The sequence below is a fragment of the Lagopus leucura genome, unplaced genomic scaffold, assembly GCF_019238085.1.
Source record: "Lagopus leucura isolate 7727_CA_CO unplaced genomic scaffold, USGS_WTPT01 Super-Scaffold_100043, whole genome shotgun sequence".
NCBI lineage: Eukaryota > Metazoa > Chordata > Aves > Galliformes > Phasianidae > Lagopus > Lagopus leucura.
The window spans coordinates 3,015,214-3,041,007 of record NW_024962290.1 but is presented as its reverse complement, the minus strand read 5'-3'; the positions used below and the strand labels follow the sequence as shown (position 1 = coordinate 3,041,007).

General features: G+C 52.1%; 2 protein-coding genes across 4 annotated transcripts; both read right to left on the bottom strand.

Annotated features, from left to right (window-relative positions):
• Positions 1-994: 994 nt before the first annotated feature.
• On the bottom strand, positions 995-6,891 carry RAB29 (RAB29, member RAS oncogene family). The gene is made up of 5 exons (XM_042884435.1): positions 6,761-6,891; positions 5,944-6,015; positions 5,231-5,412; positions 3,875-3,996; positions 995-3,536 (listed from the first exon to the last, which is right to left on the bottom strand). Exons 1-5 carry the CDS (start codon positions 6,882-6,884, stop codon positions 3,419-3,421), a joined length of 618 nt encoding a protein of 205 aa, XP_042740369.1. The 5' UTR covers positions 6,885-6,891; the 3' UTR covers positions 995-3,418.
• Positions 6,892-7,505: 614 nt separating this feature from the next.
• On the bottom strand, positions 7,506-25,579 carry SLC41A1 (solute carrier family 41 member 1). Of its 3 annotated transcripts, XM_042884322.1 has the most exons (12): positions 25,511-25,579; positions 24,847-25,153; positions 23,948-24,708; positions 18,679-18,786; positions 15,133-15,204; positions 14,707-14,851; positions 14,463-14,609; positions 13,780-13,927; positions 13,145-13,224; positions 12,300-12,434; positions 11,118-11,266; positions 7,506-9,960 (listed from the first exon to the last, which is right to left on the bottom strand). In XM_042884322.1, the coding sequence occupies exons 3-12, from the start codon at positions 24,323-24,325 to the stop codon at positions 9,775-9,777; spliced, it is 1,548 nt and encodes a 515-aa protein (XP_042740256.1). In that variant the 5' UTR covers positions 24,326-24,708; positions 24,847-25,153; positions 25,511-25,579; the 3' UTR covers positions 7,506-9,774. The 3 variants fall into 3 exon arrangements, with proteins under 3 accessions (XP_042740256.1, XP_042740254.1, XP_042740255.1); XM_042884320.1 differs by having other exon boundaries at positions 23,948-25,153; XM_042884321.1 differs by lacking the exon at positions 25,511-25,579 and having other exon boundaries at positions 23,948-25,327.
• Positions 25,580-25,794: the final 215 nt, after the last annotated feature.

Below are 25,794 nucleotides of genomic sequence, written 5' to 3'. Positions count from 1 at the left end.
TTCCCTCCCTCAACTTCAAACCATTTCCCCTTGTCCTGCTGTTATCTCCCCCTTCCAAGAGTTGACTCCCCTCCTGTTTGTAGGCTCCCTTTAGGTACTGCAGGCTGCAATGAGGTCACCCCGCAGCCTTCTTTTCTCCATGCTGAACAAGCCCAGCTCCCTCAGCCTGTCCCCATAGGGGAGGTGCTGCAGCCCCCTGATCATCTTTGTGGCTCCTCTGGACCCTCTCCAACAGCTCCCTGTCTTTCTTGTACTGGAGGCTCCAGACCTGGACACAGCACTGCAGGTGGGGCCTCACAAGAGCAGAGCAGAGGGGGACGATCACCTCCCTGTCCCTGCTGGCCACCCCTCTTCTGATGGAAGAGTACCCCTGTACACTGCAGGGACTCATTCCTTAGTGCCATTAAAAAACATTTTTGTGAGATTTGAGATTGTTTGAGAAGACAACATGATCTGCTCAGCTCTCACCTAACGGCAGGAGTCATTGGGATCATTAATTCCTTGCCTGAGCCTCATTTGCCCCCTTTGCAATCATTCCTGATCAGTTCAGATGTGCCCCTTCCTTCCTGCAAGTCAATACTTATGAAAATCAAGCTGATCAGGAAAAGAAAGGGGCATTCAGAGCCAGCCTCCAACTGCACTGTGTGAGCTAATGAGCCATAAGGAGCAAGGCCTATTAACAAACAGCCACATCAAGGAATTCTTTTCTTTCTCCTCTTAGCTGGATATATTGGATTAAAAGCCACTATGACTGCCTCACAGATGCAAAAGTTTTGCATGCTGATGTCCCACTTGTAGGTCAATAACACGACAATAATGAAGACAGCAAGATTATCCAGTGAAAAGGATCTAATCTGTTTTGTTGGCAACACAGGGCAGTCCACACTGGATGCTTTATAACACCTCCTGTTCTTGGCAGCAATATTGTTTCTGTTTTGATCTCATGAAGCCATTTCTTAGGGCTCTTGAGACAGGAAAACAACTACTACACAAGCAGTGTCAAACTCCTTTATTTCAGACCTTTGCTATGCTGCATTCAGTTACGGATTGATAGGGAGAAAAACCTCCCAGCAGTTTCTTCTGTTTGTATAAACATGATAATACTGCAGTGTTACAGTAAGGAGAGCCCTGTCTCTCAAATACTTGTGCATAACTGCAAGCTGTTTAAAAAAACAAAGAACTCAATTTTGACCTCATTATTTCTGATTCTATTCCAGCATAAATTTCTACGTGGATCCACAGATTGCTGTCATTTGAGACCCATGACCACACATTTAAAGAGTTAAGCAATGAGAAACACGTGGAATGGAGTGAAATAGGTATGGTTTGCCCAGAATCACACAGAGTACAATGTCAAAGCATTGCAGAAAGGAGAAACCAAAGGTCATTTTCAAAACAAGTGGAACAGGAGTCATGTATAATCTTCCTTTGGCTTTTCCTTGTTTCTGAGAAGCACTTTAAGGAAAACTCAGAGGTCTGGATATTAAAGAGACACTGGTATGTATCCAGCCAACGTACAGAAGACATGAGATGCTTTCCTGCAGGATGCATGGCATGCTGGCAGGAAAACCATGGCTGTGCAGTTCCTGCTCAGTTCCAAGCTTTTGTGGCTGCAGCAGTTGGTCCTGAGCAGAGATTTCCACTGTGAGCCTCAGCCCCTTCACCTGTATGGGCAGCTCGAACTCGTGGCCTTTGCTCAAATACAGCACACACAGCAATCAGTGAACAACACATGGCTTCATGACAGACCCTTTTAAAAATCAGACCCTTTTCCCCGTATTTCTAAAAACATTTATAGGATTTTTTATTCTCTTCCTGACAGGTTAGGAAGTGAAACACAACAAGACAGTTCAATTTTGCTCCTAACCACTTCTACACATTTCATGTGTTTCTCCAGTTAATCCAATGGCACAGAGAAAGGAATATTTAAGTGCTTATAAGGCTGAATTTGGCAATACTTGCACAGCAGAATCTTACCCCAGATGTCTGGGACACAACATTAGGCCTAGATTTTCGTAGCCCTTACTCACAGCTCATCTTTCTCAAGCTCAGACAACAAAAACTCAGCTTTCCTGTTGGTGCTTAGTGAAGGCAATCAGTTCCTATTCTTACTCTGCAGCCACAGGCTGGTGGATGTGGATGCTCTTAAGGGAAAGTTCTTCTGTCTTAATCTTTTGGCACACTAGGAGATGTAAACTATTGGAGAAGAGAAAACATTACTGAAGAGCACTTCTTTAAATCCTAACCTCAGCACAGGCAGGACGATTCTGTGGCACGGCACGCTGATGAGAAGTGCCCACAGTGCTGCATAACTGCAGCCTTGCAGACTGGCCTTCCTTTGAACCCCTGCAAGATAACTCTGATGTGCTCTTACAGCTTGTTGTTGGCAAGAGCCATTCACAGCTCCACATAACTGGGGGCTGCACGAGGAAAAGCAGGCACAAAAAAGCAAGTGGGGATCATCTCTCTTCATTTCATTTGCCCTGCAAAGTCTTTTCCTTTGCTTGTCCTTTGGAGCACTAAACCAGCAGTGGGCTTCCAGCACCCTGCCTGCCACCAAAGTCACTGCACATAACGGTGCGAAGGCGATTCATCAGCACTTGCAAAGCTCTGTGAGATGGGAGGACACAGGGTGGGCTGAAAGTGAAAAGAACCGTTGTTCTGTCATACAGAGGAGTTTACAACCTATTCCTCATTCAGCTCCCAGTGTCCTAATAAAGCAGCAGCAGAAGAGAACACGTAGGATTGTGCTAGACAAGGAACAGAAGGCAACTGGGCAATGCTTGACAACGCTGTGGTCTGTGCTTTTCAGCTCCACAGTCAGCACACACGTGATTTAGGGCTGTGCTGCATCTCAAATCCACACCTTAGGGACACTGGATGACAATGCTGAGATGCCTTGGTCTCCAGTGACACGCAGGCAGAGGTGTGCAGTTCCAGAGCACAGAATGGTGGGTTTGCTGTAATCCCACCTCAGGAACACAAAGGAGCAGAGAGAACAATTCAACTTCGTGTGCATCAAACAAAGGTCACTGCAGCACTCCGGAATGATGCCTCTGTGGATCAGGTTCAGGTTGTGGGGAATAAAAGGTGCAACAGCATTAAAAATACACGTTCCACGTCCTTCACCCTGTGTGACACAGGCTGTCCTACAGGAGAAGATGAAGAAAAGTGCTCAATGTTTTAAAAGATCAATCTCAGCCGTGTGCTTGGGCACAGACTGCGCCGTGCTGCCACTGCTGCTGCGCTGGAAGAAAGCAAGCTCCTTTTCTCCCTCCTTTCCATTCCTCCCTCCAAGCCATTGCAGCAATGCTTAGTGAGGATGAATGTATGTAAAGAGAGGACAGTTCACTATCTTTGAAAACAAACAAACAAACGAAAGGGGTAGAAAACAGAAGCAGGTGGTGCAGTCAGTGCATCAGCAGCATGCCCAGCCTGGCGGGGACGTCTCTTTGATATTAATATAATCCCCCTTCCAGGAAGCAGCAGAACTTCCATCACCCGTGGATGAGGACATCATCTTCTCAATCAGGACTCTGGAAGACAAACAGATGTAAAATTGTTTGGGTTTTTTTTGCTTCAACAAGCAGCATTGGGCCACAGAGAAGAACAAAACAAAACAACGAAAAACCAAAGCAACAACTCCTGGTTGCATAAAACCCCAGAGCTTTAAGAGAGGATCAGCTTCCTGGGTACAAGCTGCTCGACCGAGGGCAGCAGAACTTCTGACCTCTCAGAATTCAGTTTCCTTTCAGGAGATTCACTTGCATGTTATTGCTGCTATCTGTTACCCACTGACAGCATCTCCCCTTACAGCCAGTGCTGTCTGAAGGAGGGAATTAACTCCTGCAGCTGCCCCAGTCGCTGTTCCTACCTCATAGACTCGTTAATGTTCTTGTTGTCCTTGACGGACGTTTCCACCCAACCAGAAAAGCCATTCTCTTTGCTGAAACGATCCACCTCTTCTCTTGTCATTGCCCACGGGGAAAGGTCACACTGTAAAACAGGAGTCAGCCAGGTGAGGCTCAGCCTTTCCATCCCCAAACTGGGAGGGGAACTTCCCCTCTTGCCTGCTCAGTGGTGGGCAGTGGCAGAAGGGCTCAGCCCTTCACATCTCCGCCATCCCGACCTGACACACAGTTCTCAGCAAGGTTCTTAGCAGGATGTTGCAAGCAGCAATACGTTTATCTCATCTGAGATCCTGACACACCTCGGTCGAGCACTCATGGAATGGAGGTTCCTCCAGAAAGCACCGTCACTCATCCCCAACCCACCAGCAGCAGGATAGCACGAGTGGCACAGCGCTGCTGGGAAACCCACACTGCTGGCACTGGGGGAGTGGGAGCACCTGTGCAAGGAGAGCCCTGTTAGTGTGAGCACAGCACCCACAGGCACACAGCTGCTGTCAGGGAAAGCGTTGTTTGTGAAGAAGCGGAGAAGAAAAGCTGCTCTCCCAGCCAACTTTCGTGTTTTTGGTTCAGCTTCAACTTCAGGCTCTCTCAAACCAGGCAAGCTGAACCTGGAAATGACTGCTGAGCTGATGTTAGCACGTGAAGAGCATAAAGGCACTTTGTAAGTGAAAAGAAAATGAATCATTAAATGACAGCAACCAGTGGGCACAGTGCAACCTGATGCTGCATCCAGAGGAAAAGCAGACATCCGTCCCTCCAGAGCTTGTTTGTCACACACCAACCCTGCTGTGGAGCACCAGCTCATGGAAGAGCTGGAGGAAAGCTTTGAACACAGGGGTGCAGAACTGCAAAAGGAACTGCATCCTAGGAGCAAGCAGTTGCTAACATCTCCTTGGGGCTGCCTGTGTGTTAAGTCCTACTGTATCCTTGTTAACACAAAAGCCTTGCTAGAGACAGACAAACCAAGAAGAATTCAGGAATGCATCAGCAAGGATTTTGGAACAGCTGCCCAGAGAGGCTGTGATGCCCCATCCAACCCTGGAGGTGTTCAAGGCCAGGTTGGATGGGGCCCTGGGCAGCCTGGGCTGCTATGAAATGTGGAGGTTGGTGGCCCTGCATGCAGCAGGGGGTTGGAGCTTCGTGATCCTTGAGGTCCCTTCCAACCCTGGCCATTCTGTGATTCTTTGAAGACCACAAGCTGTCCTACAACCTACTGGAGAATCATCCCTTGCGTTCTGCACTCCCTCTGCCGTTGTGGAGGTGCAGGCACACACACACACACACACACACACACACACAGCCTGCTCTGTGCTGCTCACCTTGTTGGCCAGCAGCAGGCACGGCACTGGGCTCCCATCCGGCAGCGTCAGCTTGCTGTCCAAGTCCTGCTTCCACTTCTGGCTGTTGCTGAAGGTGCTGACGTTGGTGACATCAAACATGATGATGCAGGCTGACGCCTCCCTGTAGTACAGCCGGGTCATGGACGTGAAGCGTTCCTGCCCTTCAGGATCAATAGAAAAGCAAAAAATCCCCCCAGAAGTTACCATTTTTAAGACTTAACCAAATAAGTGCCTACAGCAGCACTTCATTTCTTCAGCTCTAAACTCCGCTTAGGAAACAGAGGCACTGGGGTGCACCATCATGCGAGCTGAGAAAGCAGCGATGTGGGACCACCTGCACTCATCTCCTCCTGCTCAGCCCCCACCGAGTGCTGCATGGGATGAGGGGACTTTGCTTTCCCTTCCCAAATATCTTTTTGGGACTTTTTCTTAATCCTCTTTTCAGGACCGAAACTGAAATCTGTTTCTTTGCTGCAATCCCCTCGTTGCAAACTTCTCCTTCCTGTTTTCTTTATGAAGATTCCAGACTCTCACACCCAATACGGCGAAAACAGGGGGGAACCCACAACCCTGCATCCCGATCTGCTCTGCATCCCAAATGCCCTCCCTTCCCAGCACAGGGAGCTCAGAACCGTCCCCTGGAGGAGCCTCATCCCAACTTGGGTGCAGTTTTGAGCTCTGTCTGAACGTACCTGCAATATCCCAGAGCTGAAGCCTCACCGTCTCTGACTCCGACCACTGGACGACCTTCAGGGCAAAGTCCACTGTGAATCCCCAAAAGAAAGGAAACGTTGTTAGGGACATTTTGCAAGGAGCAGGAGGGGCTGTGAGCGCTGTGCCCTCTCCTCTGTCATAGAAAGCTGCAAAATCGGCTTTAAATCCACACAGCCCCACACGCTGCCCACCTCGCAGCCAATGCCCGCAGCTCAGCCCTAACAAACTTGGCAGGGAGCAGAAAGGCACAGCCATTATCTCGGGTTGGGCTGCTTTATTTTTTAACTGCGGGAGGAAAACCGGCCCCCAGTGCTGCCAACCCTGCAGGCCTGGAGCTTTTTGAAGCTGGGAACTCGTCGTAAAAAGGATCGTGGAGCTCACGGTGCTGCAGCTTCCCTGGGACGTGGCCCTGCAGAGCGTTGAGCATCGGGCTGAGGAATCCCCCTCCGGGTTCACAACAGCCCCTGCGTCCCCAGCAAAGCCTCACAACCCCCCACTCTTTGCAGCTTCGTTCACAGCCACGTTACACAAAGATCTCACCCCAAAACTCGTTCCGAAGCAGTCGCAGTCTGTCCCGTTCCGCCCCCCCACCCCCCCCCCACACCCCAACCTCCCCATACTCCGAGCATTGACCTCACACACAACAAACACCGGACGGAGCCGGGACCCCCCCGAACCCACAAAGCATTGAGAAAAACCCTGCTCAGCACCTCGGATCTCCGCTATGACACGGATGGGGATTCAATCCCAACCCCCCCCCCCCCAGTAATTCGGACCCCCCCGAGCCGCTCTCACCCCCCACTGTGGATTTGTAGTGCCGGTTGAAGCTGTCGTTAGCGTAGCGTTGCACCAGCGATGTTTTCCCCACCGTGGCATCTCCCACCACCAGCACTTTAAACATTCGGTCCCGATGCCCCATTGCTTCCCCCCCCCCTTCCCCAACTTCGCCCCCCGCCCCCCCCCTCCCCCCGGTGCTGAGGTCACGTGACGGTCAGGCGGAATCGCGCAGTTCCGGAACGCTTCGGGGCGGGGGAAGATCGGAATAGAAGGGAGAGAATGGAACGGAGGTGAATGGGATGGAATAGAACCGAATAAAAGGGAACGAAACAGGATGGAAGAGAGCGAAACGGAACGGGAATTGAATAGCACGGAATGGAACAGAACGGAGCGGAATGGAAGAACGCGGAAGGGAACGGCACGGAGCAGGAGAGCTGTGGGAGGCACCAGAGATCACAGAGCCCCGATCCCTGAGCGCTGTGGGCTGGCCAGAAGTCACAGCACATCACTGGGAGCCGTCACCGACCTGTGCAGGGCATCGCACAGCTCTGCTGTCTGACCCCCCCCCCCATAGGAAAGCCTTTTCCTTACTTCTTCCTGACCCCCCCCCCATGCACAGCTCGGTTCTGTTCCCCTGCGTTCTGCCATCAGTTCCCAGGAGCACAAACCCACACCTCCTTCCTTCCTTCCTCCCTCCATCCCCCCAAAGCCGAACATCACTGCTGCAAAACAGGAGCAGCTTTAAGCCGCACATGGAGACCGATGAAAGAACAGCACCGAAGTCCACATAAATAAATGTCATCTTTATTTAACGAAATATAATTTATCAGCAGTTGACATCCGTCAATCCAGTTACAGTAACTATAAATAATTAAGACAGTCCTTTTGTTGTTTTTCCTTTAATAAAAAGAAGTAAACGGGTGTTTCTCATTTGCAGTCAGCTGTAGGTTGGGCCATGCAACCGAGTGCAAGTGGTGGGAAAAGCTTTTGGCTGTGAACGTGCTGAAATGCTAAATGAGATTCTGCGCCACTCCATTCACCCCGCAGCACCTCTGCGCCCATGGGAGACCACAAGCACAGCTCTGGCACCACTTCTTTCCTGGGGAACCAAAAGCTGATATCACGGCACGGAGCAGCGATGGCACGGCCGCACACAGACGTGTGTTAGCAGAAGGAAAGCTCACATCTAGCCCTCAGCATCAGGCATGGATAGGAGGTGACAGCAGAGGATGCTGTAGGAGTCCCCAGGCTCAGACTGCTGGCTTTGGGGTGTGAGTTTGGTTGGTTTGTTTTGGTTTTCCTTTGGGTGTTTTTGAATAGAGCTGCGGCTGAATCAGACCCGTGAGCAGCCAGAGTCACTGCAGGGAACAGGAGGAGGGTCAGAGCTACTGCAACTAAGGACAGCACAGAGATGGGGAGGGGGAAGGCGAGCTTCACATCAGCAAGGTAAGGAAGGGAGCACTGCCTGTTTGTGCAAGAAACGCTGAGGACAACCTAAGGGAGGAACTGAAGCCAATCCAGACAAAAGAAACGCAGCAGCCTGTAGGCAACCCCAAATCCTGCAGCTCTCGAGTGATGCTCTGGATCTGCAGGCAAACAGGCCAGGCAGCAGCACAGCTCTGTGAGAGCTCAGGTGTTATTTCAGAGCCAGGGCACCACGCTGGGCACTGAGGGCATCTCCCTGTGCTTTGGGCACTGCAGCACCAAAACTGGGTGCCATAGGATGCTATGATCCCCATCCCTACCAACATTAGAAGCTCTCTCCCATGCACACATGCATTCAGTTTACATCTGAGCCTGTTTAACAGTGCTGTCTGCTTGAGTGCATCACTTAAACTCGATGCAGCTGAGTGAAGCTTCCAAGTCAGTAAGACCTGCTTAAATAAACTGTGCTCAGCTCACTGAATCAATTTCCAAATGGGAAAAGTACAAAGTGCTGAGTGCTGACAGCACTCAGGAAGATGATTTACAAACGCCTCAGTCACACAGCCAGAACTGCATGCTGCAGACTGCATGAGAATCCTCCCAGCCTGCAAAGGCAGAGGAAAGGAAAGCTTCCTGGCCACCTCCCAGCTGGGCAGCACAAAAAGCAGGAGGGAAATAAGGCTCACAGTTGCTCAGGCTCTGCTGGGCTGTCACCAACCCCAGGCTCCACGTGCAGCTCAAGGCAAGCAGGGCGCTCTGCTGAGAGCCACACAGCGCTGCACCAACGATGCACGGCTGCACAACTCAGGCTGTGCTGCTGACCTGTTTTCCTGCTTTCTCCTACGCATACAGGGAAAGCCAACGGCTGAACACAGATGGCATCTTCTAAGAGACAGCAGTAGCATAAGGCTCCCGAGTTTGAAATGCTTCAGGCTCAGCAAAAGAAGGTACTGAGCAGCTCCTGCCCGGCTGCAGTGGGCCCAGCAGCAGCAGCACACACACAGCAGCTGAAAGCAAGCCTAAATGCACAAAACTGGATCATCTGCGGACCAGAGAGCTGCATGCTTTGGGTGCGAGGCACAGGGGAGGGATTTGGGGAGAAAACATGAGGGAGAAAGATCACAGGACAGAAAATGGGAGATCCCCGTGTCCTCACCCACAAGGCTGCACTTTGCTAGAAGTTGCCCTCTCAGCAACACACATCTGAACCTTATCTCCAGTATTTAAAACACTTATGAAGCGAACAAAGCAGCCCTTCACCTCCAGTGGCTGGGACAGGCGGGCCTCCTGTGTGCTCCATCAACTGATGGGCAGCTCCCCTGGAACACTGGTCAGACAACTGCTAGGAAATTGCACTTGGTGATTGTCTCATTACACTTTCGCGTCCTTCCTAAAACTAGATTTATTTTTCTGTACAAACTTGGCTTGAAATATAAACCACATAAAATTCCCATTGAAAATAATGAGAATCTTGTATCAAAGATGAAGTCTCGTGAGAGACAGGGTTGGGGGGGGGGGAAAAGGAGGAGAGTGAGGGTGGAAGAAAAACAACCATGACAAAAATGAATGGAGGAGAACTGAGAGGAGGGGAGGGGCAGCAGGGAGAGCTAATCCCCCACATCAGAATCCCGGTCACCAATAAGCCAGAGGACATGAAAGCTGAGAGCAAGGAGCCCCGTTCCGATCAGGTCACCCAGCGCTGTCAAGTAGGGGATGGAGAAGTTGTCAGGATCGAGGTCCCTGCCCCACATCCAGTGCACCATCCAGTCAGCAATGTAGAGCAGAATGAGAACCTGGGAGGGAGGCAGAAAAGAGCCACGTCAGCCCCAACCTCTGCAACCCCCGTCCTCATGGAGCAGCACTGCAGCCCCTCACCCCTCCTTCCCTTCGTGTGCCCCCGTCACGTTGAAGCATAAAGGCTCAGTGCACTGATACCCAAACACCAGCAACTCCACATTTTGCATCTCCACCTTCAGATCTAACCAGAACAAGCTCAGAGTAACACACGCGGAGCTCCAAAAGAGAGGACTGGGAAGCACACAGGACTCTTAGCAACATCTGGATCCCAGGGATAAAGAGCAGCTTCCCAGCAGCTGAAGCTACCAGGGTGCGACGTTCTCCCCACCTCCTTCACATCAGTGATTAAAGACAGCACAAATCCACACTGGATCCTCTGAAGCCTCAGGTCTGGGACAAGGTCTGGAAGAGGCTGCATACCTCTGACCACCACCTCTGGTTGCTCAGGGCTGGGAGGGCCTCAGCACCACAGAACCACACAGCCCAGTGCCCCCCAGCCTGCATGCTGCTCATGTTGGGGCTTCACAGAGCAGCTGTGAGCAGCAGCCCCCTCCTCATGCCCAGGCACCCAGCAGGAGCTCATAACTTAAATTTAGCCTCCCAGATGACAGCTCCCTGCCCTCGTCTCTGATGGAAGCTCCGACTCATTTTCTCAAGCCAGCTTCAGTTGTTGATTTTAGGGGACACCAAAACCACGGGGCGAGCAGAGGGAGCTTGGCCAGGCTTTGTACAAAACTCCCCAAGCAGAGCAGCTCTCCCCTCCCTCCTACACAGACAACTGCTTGTGCAAACAGCTGCTGCATTTCTGCAGCAGGAGCAGCTGGGTCTGTGCACATCCCTCACACCAACCGCTGCCTGTGGGCTCACAGAGCTGCTGTGAGAGGAACAGGAGTGCCAGGCCCCTTCCCCAGGTGGGCAGGAAGAGCCACGAGCACGGGGGTCCTGCAAACTGCACAGCCTGCTTTCTTTTCAAATGACTAAAGAATAGATTAACACAGAAGAAGGAAACGGCAGAGACCTCTTGGGGGTAGCATACATCCCTCAGCAATGCATCTACAACAGCTGGCAGAGCAGCTCCCTGCTGCAGGTGACACAGCAGTGCTCCTTACTGCAGCCTGAGCAGTTGCAGCCCCCCGGAGGGGCTTCAGCTCACCTGGAGAAGTGCAGCTGTCATGTAGAAAACAATGAAAATAGGGGTGAGTGTAGTGTGTCCACCTTGCATGGAACTGATGGTGTAAAGGAAAACCAGGTGTCCAGGCACGACCAGAAGGAAGAGCACACGGGCAGAGCGGGAATTCACATCTGTTGGGAAACAAAGGTGGAGTTCAGGCTTCAGTGGGATGGGAACAAAGCAGCTCTGCAGCCCACCTACAGCTGGGGCTAAGCAGAAGCAGACACCAGAGCACTGGACTCTCATCTCTGCAGTCCAGTTTTAGGCTGGAAAACAGCACCCTGATGCTGACTTAAGAGTCAGGATGAACAAAGACTCCATCAAACTTGGTAGGAGAGCTTAACTCTGCCTGCAGAGCAAAAGCTGTTCTGAAAGCCCAGCTGCCAAAAGGACTCGTCCCACCTCTGACAGCATTAAGTTCCAAGCTGCCAGGAGTCCACCATCAAGACTGAACTTCCTTGGAGCTCTGCTGGCACCTTGTCTGGAGATCAGTTTTCTGACAGGTGATCACCACACTGGAGACCTCTGCCCCTTTCTGCTTCCAAACCCTGCAGATTACAGCTGGTACACACGAACAGAGCACCTCAGATCTCCCTTTCCAGGTGGCAGCTTCTCTATCAGAAGGCCAGAACCCAGGCTACGGAGTGTCAAACCTCCCCCAAACAGTTTGGAGCATAACCACCTCTCCCCACACTACCTAGGAATGCAGGTTTGGCCGCTCTCTGCTACACAACTGCTACAAATAGCAGGGCTAAGAAGCATCTGCAAGCTAATTTTCTGTAACAGTGGCTCTGCAGGCCCAGCAGACCTGTAACACTCAAGCAGCCCTCAAGGCAGGTTTAGGTATCCTGAACATCTGGAAAAGATTTACTGGGTGGAGGAGTACCAGCATTACACAGGCAGGGCATGAGACTTTGGCAACGTGTGTTCCTAATCCAGCAGGGATACGGCCTCTTGCATTGCAGCTTTGCTAAAGGTCCACCCGTCTCTAGAGGGCAGGGCAGGCCAGAAGAGCAGACAGCCACGAGCTGACAGCTGCCTCTGAGCCTCAGCCACCATTTCCTGTGACAGCGCTGCAGTGACGGCCGCAGCCAAGCTCAGCCAGTCATTTGCAGCAACTGCTGCTGGCAGAACTCAACACATCTCAAGCCACAACTCGAGTACCTGAGCTGAAGAAAGTGCTGCAAGGGCTGGGGCATCTGCGAGGGGCTGCTTCAGGGCTCTCTCCAGGCATCCCACTCATGTGCAGGTAAGTGGAGATGCGACTCGCCTGCACTGCCACCAGGTTGCCACCCACACCTGCAGGTAAGGAGAACAAAATAAGGCAACATTTCGATCCCATCTGAAAGCCATTTTCAGCAGCCAGCACAACCAGGTGCAGGGACAGTGCAAGACAGTCTATTCCTGACACAAACATACAATTCTATCATGGCAGCTTTGATTGGAAGGAATATATGAAACAAACATGACGAGTTGGTCACCAAAACAGACACGGGAAGCTTAAAGCTGCTGCTTTTTGCATGAAGCACAATGAAACTCTGGAACTCACCAACCCAAAGATGCGCTGCTGCAGAATTAATTTATTGCAAGGCTGAGAACTAGTGCACAACAGAGTTCCCTTGGTTCATTAGGCAGAAAGGAGGTCAAAGCTTTGTTCCAGAACAAACTAAGTTTCCTGACTCAAGTTGCAAACCCAAATCTTTACGTTATTGAGTACTGCAGGGCTTGTATCTTGGATCAGGTGTCTTCCACCAGCCAGAAGTGGAAAACAAACACAGCTCTTGTTGTGGCTCAGACTTGGAAAGCTTCTCTCAGGCAACAGCCTCCCCTAGACCTGTTGCTCTCTGCTGAAGGAGAAGCCACACTGCTGTAAAGGCTGGGTCTAACCTCATCTCACTGGTGATCCAGCAGAATTAGCCTCCTTAATCTGCCTGCACTGAGGCAGAGGCCAATTTCAGCGTCTGCCAAGAACCATCAGAGCTGCAATATCAGCATGGAAAGGAGCTTACCATTAATAACTGGTGTGAAGACAGCCATCCCAGCAAAGTTTGGATCTGAGACTGTTCTGTCCAGAATTAAACCCCCAACACTGCAGAGGGAAGAACAAAGAGGTCAGTGCTGAAGGCTCATCAGGCAGCACACAAAGCACTGCAGGTCCCCTCTGCTGCAGTGTGTGCACTGGGTGATGCATCCACCCACTGACCTGTGCAACCTCCCCAGGTGTAGGTGCATGGTTTTAAGGCCTTGATATTTGGTAACAAAGGAAAGTTTTAGCACAGTCTTTATCCCCCAGCGTACAGCTTACTGCAACACAGTAATCAACAGCAACCCTGCCCTTCAGAGGGCAAAGAAGGCTCCTGTGAGGACTGCTGGACAGGATCTGCAGCCGTGCCAGCTGTGCAGCACTCAGCACAATGCTGAGGCCTTGGATTCCAGCAGTCAGGTGCTCAATATCCCTGGGCCTCAATCCCAATGGAAAACACAACCTGACCTCCAGTTTCCTGGCAGAGGCCACTGTGAAAGGAGAAGTTTGGTTCTCCATCTTCTTTTGGAATCTGTCACGAATGGGTTGGAAGGGCTGGGGGAAAAAAGGGGTGTTTTCTGTTTGTGTTTCAGGGAGCAGAACTCTTGCACACCTTCCTACCTGCTAATTGCCATTGCAATGATGACTGGCTCCCAGCCAGAGTACAGCACCTCCCGAGTCGCTGCATTCTTCTTGGCAATGATGATCCAGATGGGCAGCAGAGCTATGAAGAAGGCACACACCAAAGGATTCACGTATGCTTTGCTCTCTGAGGGGGAAATAAGCAAAGGCAACAGATCAAGGACACATCCTCAGCAGTGAGCACATACTTCAGCTGAGCTCATCAGCCCTGCCAGCAGAGAGCTGCCATTCCCAGTCAGAACCATACAAACAAGAGCCAGCTTTTCCTCCTCATGCACCTGCTGAGTGCATCTTCAGTTTCCCAACTGCTCCTTCCTACTCCCCAGTCCTGGGTGAGACCTCCCAGCAATGCTTCACCTTTGACTGAACCTGGCTGAGTCACATCCTCTGCATCCCAGCCACCAGAGAAGGAGAATGGAGGAGAGGGAGGAGGAAATGTACAGCACACAGCTGTAGCTCTGCACTGAGGAGCCCCCATCTGGTGCTGACAGCACACAAGATTAAAACCAAAGCTGCCTTCCCCCACTGTTTTAGCCCTACCAAGCTCCTGGCACTCAGAAGCCCCAGAAGGATTAAGGATAAAGGACAGGGTGAAACTCAAGGGAGACATTGCAGCAGACACAAGGACAAGGGAGAGACAAAAGCCTTTTGTTGCTCCTCACCCAGCTCTTTGTACAAGCCCCAGCTGATTCCTGAAAGCAGAGCCAGGGTGATGAGATCCCCCAGGCTGGCAGCAATTGGTGTGGCCACGTTATCAGGATTGATTCCCATCTTCCTGGATCCAATGATGACTCCAATCATGATCATGCCTACAGCAAAAAAAGAGGAAGAAAATAGGATGAAGGCAAGGAGAGCCCAGCATGTTAGGAAGAGGTGCATGGAGAACGTACATGATGCATCTCCTACCCAGAACAAGGGAAGCAATGAAAGCAGTAGCCACACTGCTGGCACAGAGCAGGACAGCGTGGTCAAGGCTGAAGTGCCCATCTGGAATCCATCCAAATATCACTGCTGCAATCGAGGCCAGGAAGCCAACCACGGTAGCCTGAACCTGAAAAGAAAAGCAAAATAATCATCAAGAAGACTGAGGCAAAATGGTACTGGGGTAAACTATTTCATTTACTTGGGTTAGCATTCAGCAAGGAAACACCAAGTTCAACCTTCAGGGCAAAGTGACCAAGGGATAATAAGGTGCCATTTGTCCCCTGCCAGACGTGCAATACTGAATACCCAAGTCAGTACCCAAGAAAAGACATTCAAGCCTTCTGACACCTCTTCAAGCTGGATTTCAACAACTACAAACTTCCCATGTTTTCTTCCTCATTTTCTTACCTGTATCAGAGCCATGTTCCCTGTTATCATCTTCCAGAGCTCTTTGGGTGTATCCATTTGGCCAATATTAGCCTGCAAGAAGACATCATGGCATCATCAGACCATTAAAAGACGGATGGCATTTCACACTTGCTAACAGTCAGATTCCTGCCTTTCAGCCACGCAGGTTTGTGCCAGGAGCAGGAGAGAATAATGACTGCAAATCCTCACCTCTCATAGCAGAGCAATTTAGCAGCAAAGGCACGTGTGTCCACGTGCACACAGATGCACAGCCAGGGTACATCTCTGTAGTGACAGCCAAGTTTGGGGCACGCAGTTCTGTATACATAGGCTACAAAGCTCAAGCAACAACCTGTAGCTCTTCCAACAGTTAACCTGGCTTTGTTGCCCAGCACACCAAAGCTGTTCCCAGTTTCAGCTTTGACACCTCTCTCCATCAACAGGAACGGGCTGACACACCCCTATGCAGCAAGAGCAGAGCACTACAGAAGGAATTTTGGAGGCAGCATAAGGCAGAACCAACAGCAATAGAAATTCTGATGAGAATCCTGCCAAAGCAACAAGATACACTTTGCCCTCACGCAGAGCCACGCGCTGCTGCTTGAATTTACTTCAGTGGTGATGAAGCCAAGCCTGGCCCAGGCCCAGTCGGGTCACACTACCTCTCGATTTGGCCAGCCAGGAAGGAAGCAGGGGTTGCACAGATCCCAGGTCAGCTGAGTGCCCCCAGCTCTGACACGGGACAAGGCCAGAGCAGCACCACATGGGCACAAGGAGCTGGCAGCAAGAACCGCTGGTGGGGATAAAAGTTGAGTAAACAAGGCTAATGCCACGTGGAGACCTAGTGAGAAGCAGGAAGCAGCCATGGCACACGGGTCAGCTGGCATCACTACGGGAGATGCTAATCAGAATAACCAGAAGGAAAGCTGCTTTAATTTCTTGGCATACAAGCCAAACAAAACCCAGCAGAATCCCTGCAGGTCGCAGCTTACACAGGAGTTCTGCTCTCCCCAGCACCTTCTGGTCCTCACAGTAAGTTGGAAAGGACAGGCAGAGAGATTGCGCCTGCGTACAGTCTTGTAGTATTCAAAGCTGATGAACATGAGGGAGAAACAAGTTTATCACTATGAAATCACAAGGGAGAGGCTCAAGAAATGTGAAGTAGTTGCACGATGGAGTCACTGGCTGAAAGTGTCAGACTTGTGACAAACAATAGAGCAGCGATTCCTGCCCCTCAGGTTTCTTTCCTGGTCTACACAAAGGAAGAAATCTACGATCAGCCAACCCTCCTTACTGCATACACACTGCAGAGAGCTGCCAGGCCACGTCCACCATCACTCAGATATGCCCATCTCCAGGGTGAATTCTTCTGCTTGGTTCAGGTGAAGGGAAGAAAGACTGGGGAAAAACAAAACCCTGACCATCGAGCTGCACTGAGCACATCCAGCACAGGAATCTGAGCTCCATACGAAGCCTGACCTTAACATTCCTGCCACACGGCAATTAGGTTGGGATTAACATAACCTAGCTGTAGTCAGTGGCAACAGGATTTTAATCCTTTAACTTAATGGGAGAGTTTTGCTTCTTAATTGTGAAAGGAGCTTCTGAGGTGACTTAATGCAGCACTAATTAGAAACCCACAATCTCAGAAATCCTTCCAAGTCTGCTTTCCTGCGGAGCGAGCAAGAGAACTGCATGGTGAAGCACTGCCCAGAGGAGAGCCCACTCCCCATGGGAAAAAAGGGAACACTAAAGAGGCTGTCAAAGCCCATCATGCATCAATACGAGGGAGTGGTGTGCAAGGCTGGGAGATTCACACAGGAGCAGCACAGCCTTCATGGGAGGAAGGAAAGCAGGGGAAAAAGGCAGGACAGGCGTGTGAACTGGAGGGATGCTCTCTGTGCCAGTTTCCTGGTGACTCTGCTGCAGCCACCAGAGCAGATGGGAGAAAGTTCTGCATTCCTGTGACTTCCCAGGCAGCCAGGACAGCCTCATTTCCCCACCAAGCTGCTCTGGGCCAACCCCATCAGGGATGGGGATGGAGAAAACCAAGGCTGCAGAAAAACTTTGCTATCTATCTTGGTCCTAGCAGAGCTAAGCGCTCACCCTGATCAGTCCAGGCTTAAAGTGTGCTCTGAAAGCTGGCCAAGCCAAGGCCAAGAGGGAAAATGGCCTGTGTTCGGGTCAGTGAGGATTCTGACATGATCTGAACAATAGGGAATGAATAAAACAAAGGGATTTGTTTCTGAGAATGAAGGAGCAAACAAAGCTCAGCCAGCCACAAGCTGCAGCGCTCAGCCTGACCCTGCGAGTGCAGGAGCACAGCAGCTTTGTTCTCTCCAGCAGCACCTGGAGGGAGGAGATCAGCACCAAGAGAAGCTGTTCCCAGGTGGAGGTGGTTCCCAGCAGAGCTGGGGCCAAGCCAAGGGCAAGTGAAGCCCACGTGCCTCTGGTTCAGTGAGTTAGAAGGCACTGAGGAGCAAAGAGTCTCAGCATGGATCACCCCACTGCTTAAGATGGAAGAAAGAGAAGCCAGAGCAGCAAATACACCGAGCTCTTCTATGCTTCTCTGTGCTTTCTCCTGCAGCAACCAGAAAGAGAGCACGATAAGCAGCAGTGCCATGCTTGCTGCTGCCACCCAGACAGACAATTCTTCATCTGCAGTGCCAAGGCTGAGCCCAGGCTCTGGCTGCAAGGGCTCTCTTCCAGCACCACCCAGCACAGAAACAGTAGAGGTAAACACAGCAGGTAGCTAACACCCTGCAGATGTAAGGTTCAAAGCTACACGCTCACCATGGGACCCACAGAAACATCAGGCTGTCACTTGCTGTCACATCCAAGTAGATGCTTTGCAGATGGAGTATTACTGTCCCCGTTAAAAGAAGATGCCTCTCTCCAGTTCTGCTTGGCTACAGAGAGACTGCTGTGTTACAGAAACGTTTAAACACAAAGCAATTCATTTACAGCTGGACTGAGACACTGTTCTGAGGAGCCAACAGAGCCTGTCTCCATTTCTCATAGGGAGCTCACTGTTATGTGAGAATCAGACTGAATTCTAGCAAGAGAAACGCCCTGCCATTCCTCTCCATCATTTTGAAGAGGCTGTCAATCCACCTGACAACTCTCTCTGCAAGCTCTCCTCCATCTCAGCCTTTGCTGTACAACTCTCTGCAGGCTCTCACCTCCCAGCCCTGCTGAACCTGGCTTGTTTTGGCCTGCTCCATGTGCTCTGGTTGCATGCCTGCACCCAGCTTCCTTGTAAATGAAACCAGATCCAAACACTCCAGGTATTAAACTGCCAAAGCCTTTTTGTGCACCATACCTCCAGGCTCACGAGCAGTCCTGACAAGGAAGTGAACTGTCAGCAAAGCTTAAGGACTTCTGAGCCTTGAAATCTGATCAGTCAAACGGGATGGAAACACCTGGCTAGACAGTTCAGCTCCAACCTCTGCTTTGGGTGGTCACTGCATTCACATGCACGTGCAAATCCCTTCCTGCCTCCCAAAAAACAGCCATCCTGCTCCTCAGCACCCCCTGGATACTCACAGCTGTTGACAGGCGAGATGCCAGCGTCATCTCCAGGTTCCCCTTCAGACCCAGCAGTGCTGGCACCAAGATGAAAACCTCGGTCACGTATTTGAAGACGTCCCAGTGCTGCAAGATCGAAACAAGAAAAGACCAAATAATAATAATAATAATAAATCACAGCTGTTAGAAACCTTGGCTTTGGATTGAGAACCTCCTCCACTGCCTTTGCACTCTGGCACTGCCTGCGTGCAGCCCTGAGTAATGACTCAGTTTCACTTCCAGTCCTGGTGCCACGCTCTCCAGCAGTGTTACTGCTCTGACATTTACACAGCAGTGACCACACGGTTCCTGCCGAGCTCACAAACAGCATCTCAGCCTGCAACTTTCAGTTCAAAATCCCCCAAAGCTCAGCTGCTGACAAAACACTTACGCACGTAGAGGCCAAGAACAGGGAGAGAGGAAGAAGCTCTGCCCAACACACGCCGGTTTTGGCAGAACCCAGCACTGAAGTTTGCCCACAGGCATTCCCCACACAGCTTCTTCCAAACACCTCGCAGAGCTGCAGCTCCTGGTGCTGCCAGCCCCAAGCAGTGGCTCACTGCTGTCTCTGCTCCCATTTCCACTGCAGAGGGGTTGGAAACACATGGTTATTAAGATCCCTTCCAACCTAAGGCACTCTATGACCCTAAGATGCTCTCCCAGAGGTGTGTGCCCTCGCTCTACCTGGCACATACAGCACACCTGCAGGTATTTGCCACCCTCCCTGGCTCTGAAGCAGAGTCAGTTTCTCTGGACAAGAGACAGAACAGGAAAAAAACAAAAGAGTAACTGTTGGGTATGCAATCTCATAGGAGAGCAGCTGGCTTCCCAGAAAACATGAAACCATCCCCAAAAACTCACAACTATGTTAAAAAAAATATGAATGCAGGCTGTGCAAACCTCTCTGCCTGATTCCCTGTTCTCATGAGCGTTTTGAAGGACGACTGTGTCCAAAATAACCCCTGCTTCCCACACTGCTTAACTGGCATCCTCCTCAGAGGAAGCTGCTGGAATGGTGCGTTCAGAAGCTGCCTCCTGTGCTGAGCACGTTGGCAGCTGCAGTTTCCTTCCTGCTGTTACCTGCACTGGGCCCTGTGTCCTCAGCTCCCCCCTTGGCAGTGCTGCTCAGGCTGAGCACCCAGAAGGATGTGGAATTCCTTCTAGGACAAGGAACACTACAGCCAACACCTTACAGCGAATGAAGCTCACTACCTGCACGATGAACATCTTCCTGTTGGGAAAGACTTCAGTTATTTTTATTTTTCCATCCTTTGTGATGCTTGCCTCTGGCTCTGGGACACTAAAAGCCAACGAGCTCCAGCTTCCTGCCAGGCCTTTTCCAGTACCCTGCTCAAGCTGCAAGCACTGGAAGAACAGTCTGAGAGAGAAGTGTGATCACAGGAGGCTGCTGAGCACTTGAGAAGGATGAACTGGGACCATTTCTCAGCCACTCAAAAAGCACTCCCCTGTTTAGCACATCTGACAGCTCTGTGAGAAGAGCCAATAACGTTCCCACCCCTGGGTGCAGGGATGGAAGCTGCTCTGCTGTTCCAGGCACTCCTCAGAGCCCCCCACTGCCCAAGGACAGCAGGTTCCACACACTCACCTCCTCCTGAAGCAAATTCTCTCCCAGCTGCTGCCATGGGCAGTGCCCAAGGAAACCCTGCAGCCTCTGAACTGCTTGCACACAGTGAGCCTGAGCCCCAGAGACTTCCTGCCCACAGCCAGAAGTGCCTTAAAAGCTACATCTCTGCACAGCCAGCCCAGCCAGCAGTGCAGAGGGATGCTTCCTTGCAGCACCCACCACTGAGCAGACAGAGGAGGGAGAATCAGTCTGAAAGACTTCCTTTGGCACAGCAGCACACCAGGCTGTGCTTCCTTTAAGGTCACACCTAGGAACAGCGAGCCCTGCTCTCCTCAGCCTATTTTTAGGCAGGCATGGCAGTCATTACAATGATTTTGCTGCTTGCTGTAACTGGCAAATCCTTTACTACAACTTCCCTGTGCAGTACCTGGAATTCAATCAGTGTGCAGCACACTGCCACTCTGCAGCAGGACGAGCTGGTTGTCAGAATCACTTCATGAAAGGAATGCCACCGTTGGTCTGACCACAGGCTGGAAGTGCTGTGCAACACCTGCCTGGCTCCTCCTTCCTCCAGGCAGACCACAGGGGCACAAAAGGGTCAGGCAACAGCCAGCACAGGGCTGCAGCCCTCTGCGCCTCATCCCAGTGCCAGCCGTGCAGGTTAACCTTTACAGGAGGCTGTGCTGCAAACCAGTGCCAGGAGCTGCTGTAACTGAGTAAGACAGAGGTGTTGCTGGGGAAAGGAAAAAAAACCATCTTTGGGGACAGAAAACAAGATTTCTGCAGACATCAGCAGCTCGTTTTACTGCAAAGAGCAGGACCTGTGGGCTCCTGCCAACGTGCTTAATATAAGATGTTACACAACACTGGTCTACGGGCACTTTGTACGTCTCCAAGGCCTCCTGGCTCCTGCAGAGCACAGCCTTACAGGAGAGCCTCTTCACTCGCCCCATAAGGGAGCAGACAGCACAGCTCACACGGGTTGCCTTACTTCACCCATATCTGCCCAGCAGAGGCACTGGGTTCCAGCATCAAGCCCAGGTGGTGTTTTGCTGTTCTTCCAGGCTTGCTGCATTTCAGAGGCTTTGCACCTGCAGGCATCAGATACTTCCAGGACAACAGCTGCTTTTTTGGCCTCTGCTGCGTTCAGTAACCCCAACTGCTGGGTTAAGGCATGCAGCAGCATCGTGGGTCGGAGCAGGATGGTGACTCAGGACAGCTCAGAGGGAAGGAAGTGCTGTGAAGCAGCAGGTCAGAGCTATCGCTGCTTCAGCACACTGCATCTTGGCCCTCCCAATGCCCCAAAGAGACAAGCAGCCTCGCCAGGAGAGCTGCAGCCCCGAGGAGGAAAGCACCAGGCACAGCAGATGTGTGAGGAGTCATGTAAGATTCTTCCAGGATCACCCCCACAACCACAGCACTCAGTGGGGTGAATCTGAAATTCAGGACAGCAGCACAGCAATGAGAAGTGGGCCAGAGCTGGATGAAGAAGCAAGGCTCAGCTTTCCCCACTGCTCCCGACGGGGATGCTAACACCAGAAGTGGCCAAATGGGGAATGAGCAGATGCCCTCCTCCATATTCAACCCCATCTAAAGCCTCTCCAGGGAGCAGGCAAGTCTGGAAAACAACAATCAAAGCTCTGCAGGGAGAGGGGACTGCGCCAACAGTGCCCTGCTGTATACAGAGAAGCAGGTGGCACACGTGTAGGTCTCCAAATCCAAAGGGAGCAGAAACAAATTAATAGGGACACATTAATGGGACAACGTGGCCAGAGGCCAGGGCTGCTTGTTTTCACACTGGGGAGACCAATTACAGCTGGTTGATTATTCTATTTGTCTCAAGTGGAGCAAATTGAGTACATGGAGCCTTCCATCCATCACAAACCACAGTGACATCCAAAGCAATGGGACTCCTGCCTGCCACCAGCAGCTCGCTGCCTCCTTCCCCAAGGCTCTGAGCCTCTGGAAAGCCAGTTCTTAAGATCAGCTCCCCAGACTCCACAGGCAGACAAGCTGAGACCACACGTTTCCCTCCCCCGTTTCCACCCTATGGCATTTAGATGCCTCATTTAATCCCAAGGCTAAAGGGAGTTAAAGGAGTTGGCAGGACACGCTGCGTAGCTCCACGCTGAGCTGCTGTGGAACAGAGGAATTATGAAGCTTTACTTCTAATGGCCATAAATAAAAGGCAGGAGGGCACAGCAGCGTGCCACAGTATCCCATCCAGACCCTCCCCAGGCAGGAGGGCTGTTCCTCCTCCAGGAAGAACCTGGGGCTGTGTTCAAAGCCCTGGTCCAGGGAATTGCCAGAAGAGCCAAACATGAGCTTACAAGGATTCTGCAAACGACAACATGCTTGAAATTTCTCTCTTTTCAAGGAATCTATTCTAGTAAATCTCTTCTGGCTTAATTTAGCACAGCCAGCCCTTCCTGTTCTGAGGCACAACTCATGCTTCACAACTCTCCCAGCAGGTTGCATCAGGAGAAGCTGTAAAGATGACCAGCGTGCTAAGGCATGCAGGAAGCAGCCAGTGGGGCAAAACAGCAAAAGAAGTGCCTGCCTGACAACCTGCACACATGGGAAAGAGCCTGCCTCACACAGGACTGCTGGCACGCAGCTCAGGTGCAGAATCACTGCCATCAATACACACACAAGTGGCTGACATCAGTCTTTTTATGTCAGCATCGCTTGACATAAGGGCTTGTTACACTATTCGAGTAAATGAGAGAGCATCAAAGAGAAATTTCAGTTGACTGCAGTTCCAACGTGGCACCACCTGCCTGCTGCTGCTGATCAAACCTTGTGCCTCACTCACTGCTCTGTGCTGGGCATCAGGACCAGGAACTCTGCACAGGAGGAGGGGGGGTGAGCAGCTGATCAGCTGCCAGAGGCACCTGCTTGGATTTCCATGCTTGAAAGGCATGGCCTGGTAAGTCAGCACATTGCCCACGTAAAGCTGAAGTGAGCTGTGTGCTTCCCACAGTGCCACCCACCTCGAAACACCTAAGGAGACGTCTGGTAACGCAGCAGTTTGCAGCTGGAGGTATCAGCCAGCTCTCTGGCTGGTCTTTCCTAACAATCAGCTCCACACAGCTCTCGGGAGGAATCCTGTTAGCCCAATTGCTCTCAGGTTGCTTCGAGCACATGAGAAGCCAGAGCAGGGCCACTCAGCCTGAGCAACACACCAGCAAGTGTCCTGCACTCACTGCAGCACGGGGATCATTAACCCAGCTGGCACCAGCCCAGCGTGCTGAAACAGTACAGCAAACACCACAGGCACTAACAGGAAACGGGACCCAGGGAACTGTGGAGCAGGGCTGGGATGATGGTCATCATCAGGGGATGATTACCACATTATTCCCAGCAGGAACGTGCATCAGTTCCCAGATAGGTCCTTTGGCTGCACATTTGATAGCCATGACCTTGTTCTAAGAGCTGGAGCAGGGCTGCAGTGTGTAAGGGTGACCAAAGGGCTCCTTCCCTTGCTCCAGGCACCACTGAGGTCTGCCTCAATCCCAACTGCCATTCAAAGGAACACAAGTCTTCCCTTTGTAGTTGCTATTTGCCAAACCAGTCTTGCAATTCAAATACCCCCTAGCTTAGGATCAAGCCTACAAAGATGGGGTTCAGAGCCCAGCACCACACCTGAGAGGTTAGTCTTACCTGCACAATGTCCAGCACCATTCCAGCAGCAACTGTCCCAAAGCCTGCCAGGAGGAAGGGGAAGAGCACTTGCAGCCCGATGGAAAAGGAGGTCTCCTTGAGCGGAGAGGCTGGCTCAGGGCCTCTGTCTGTGCTGGTGTCATCACTTTCATTGCTCTGGCTGCCATTTTCCAGCAGGGCATCCTCTTCTCGCACACCTTTAGCGTTGGCACGGGACTCCAGCACCACCACTTCCACCCCAACACCATCAGGTCCCAGGAAATTGGAGGGCTCCACCAGCTGCCCCCGGTCCGGACTGACAAGGCAGTCCATGGGCACAGCAGGCAGCACGGCCCCATTGGCCTGGTGGGTCTCCTTCTGCTCTGGCTTGGAAGACATGCTGCACAGAGGCTATCCTGAACCTCAGCTCGGTGGGCCTACAGCCAGCAGCTGTTCCAGAAGAGACCTTCTGCCAGGAGCTTACACAAATGGCCTTTCCGGCATCTAGAGGCCACCTCTCCTACCCCTGCTCTCCTGCCTTTGAGTGCAGAGACTGCTCCCGCAGCAGAGATCCCCATCAAGCAAAGTCCAGGAATGGGGGACACCAACAGCTGAGCCAGCAGAGAACACAGCGAGACCTGGGAGCTACAGCAAGCTCTTCCTTGTCCTCCTTCCTTCCAGCACTGGGAGCTACACAGCCACCAAGGCAGGATCCAAGCTTCTCCTCTCTGACGTGTGAGGCTTTAGCACATCTTTCTCCAGGTTTTCTTCCAGCAGCACAGCTGTTGTGATGGAGCACGCGAGGCAGAGAGAAAAACAGATGCAGTAAAGATCACTGAATAAAACAGAAGCTTAAAGGAAGCAGAGGAGAGCTGTGAGACGGGTTGGCTTTCAGGGTGATACAATCCAGCTCTTCTTACTCTCAGGGCTTTGTTACTTTCTCCAGTGGCACTTTTCCTCTGCAGAACTCGAGCCTGACAGCTCCTGCAGGCGTTTGCTTCGATCCAGCCTGCTTTCTGCTCTCTGCCAAGCTGCCAGCACCACCAGCGAGTTCCAAGTGTCACCGCCGTCCTCTTCCAAAAGAAATTTCTCACCTTACAGCATGAGGCACGGAGAGTTCTTATTTAAAGTAACAGCAGCTCCCAGTTAAGGTTACTCACTGAGGCGAGCAGGCTGCAGGGAAGGAGCTGGCATTTAGACTCTCCTCTCCGAAAACCCGGCTTTCACCTGAAACACACCGAAGGGAAAAAAGCAAAACAAAAAGGGATTCTTTGGCTCTCGCAACACAACGCCTCATTCATCCCGCAGCATCCTCCTTCGCAGCTCGACACGTCGACAGCCACCGTGCCGCTCCGGTCGCTCCTCCCAGCCGCGGTGCGGTGCCGGATGGCCGCGGACGCTCACGCGGAGCCCCCAGCCGGGATGCCGCAATCCCGCAGCGCTCGCAGCCGTTTTTCCCCCACGCCGCGGGAAGCACGCGGCTCCCACCACCCGCAGCGACCTCGGCCGACCCCCCGCCCTCCAGCACGGGATCCCCCGCGGGGCCGAGCGGCTCTCGCCCCTCCGCCCGCCGTCTCGCCTCACCGCTCCGCTCCGCCGCCCGTAGCCGTGCCCATGCGCGGCGGGGAGGGGCGCGCTGCCCACGCACCGAGCAGAAGCCCCGCCCCCCACCCGGAAAAGGGGGCGTGGCCTGGGTCACGTGACGCCGAGCCCACCTGGAGCCCGCCGCGCTGCCGAGCGCGAGCTAAAGGTAGGTAATTAGAGCTCACGTCAATTAAGCGAGGCACCGCGATTAGAGAGCTCGTTTGGGACGCAGGCCCAAAAGCACCGACCCGGCCCCAACGCCCCTTTGCTTCTCAGGCCTCTGC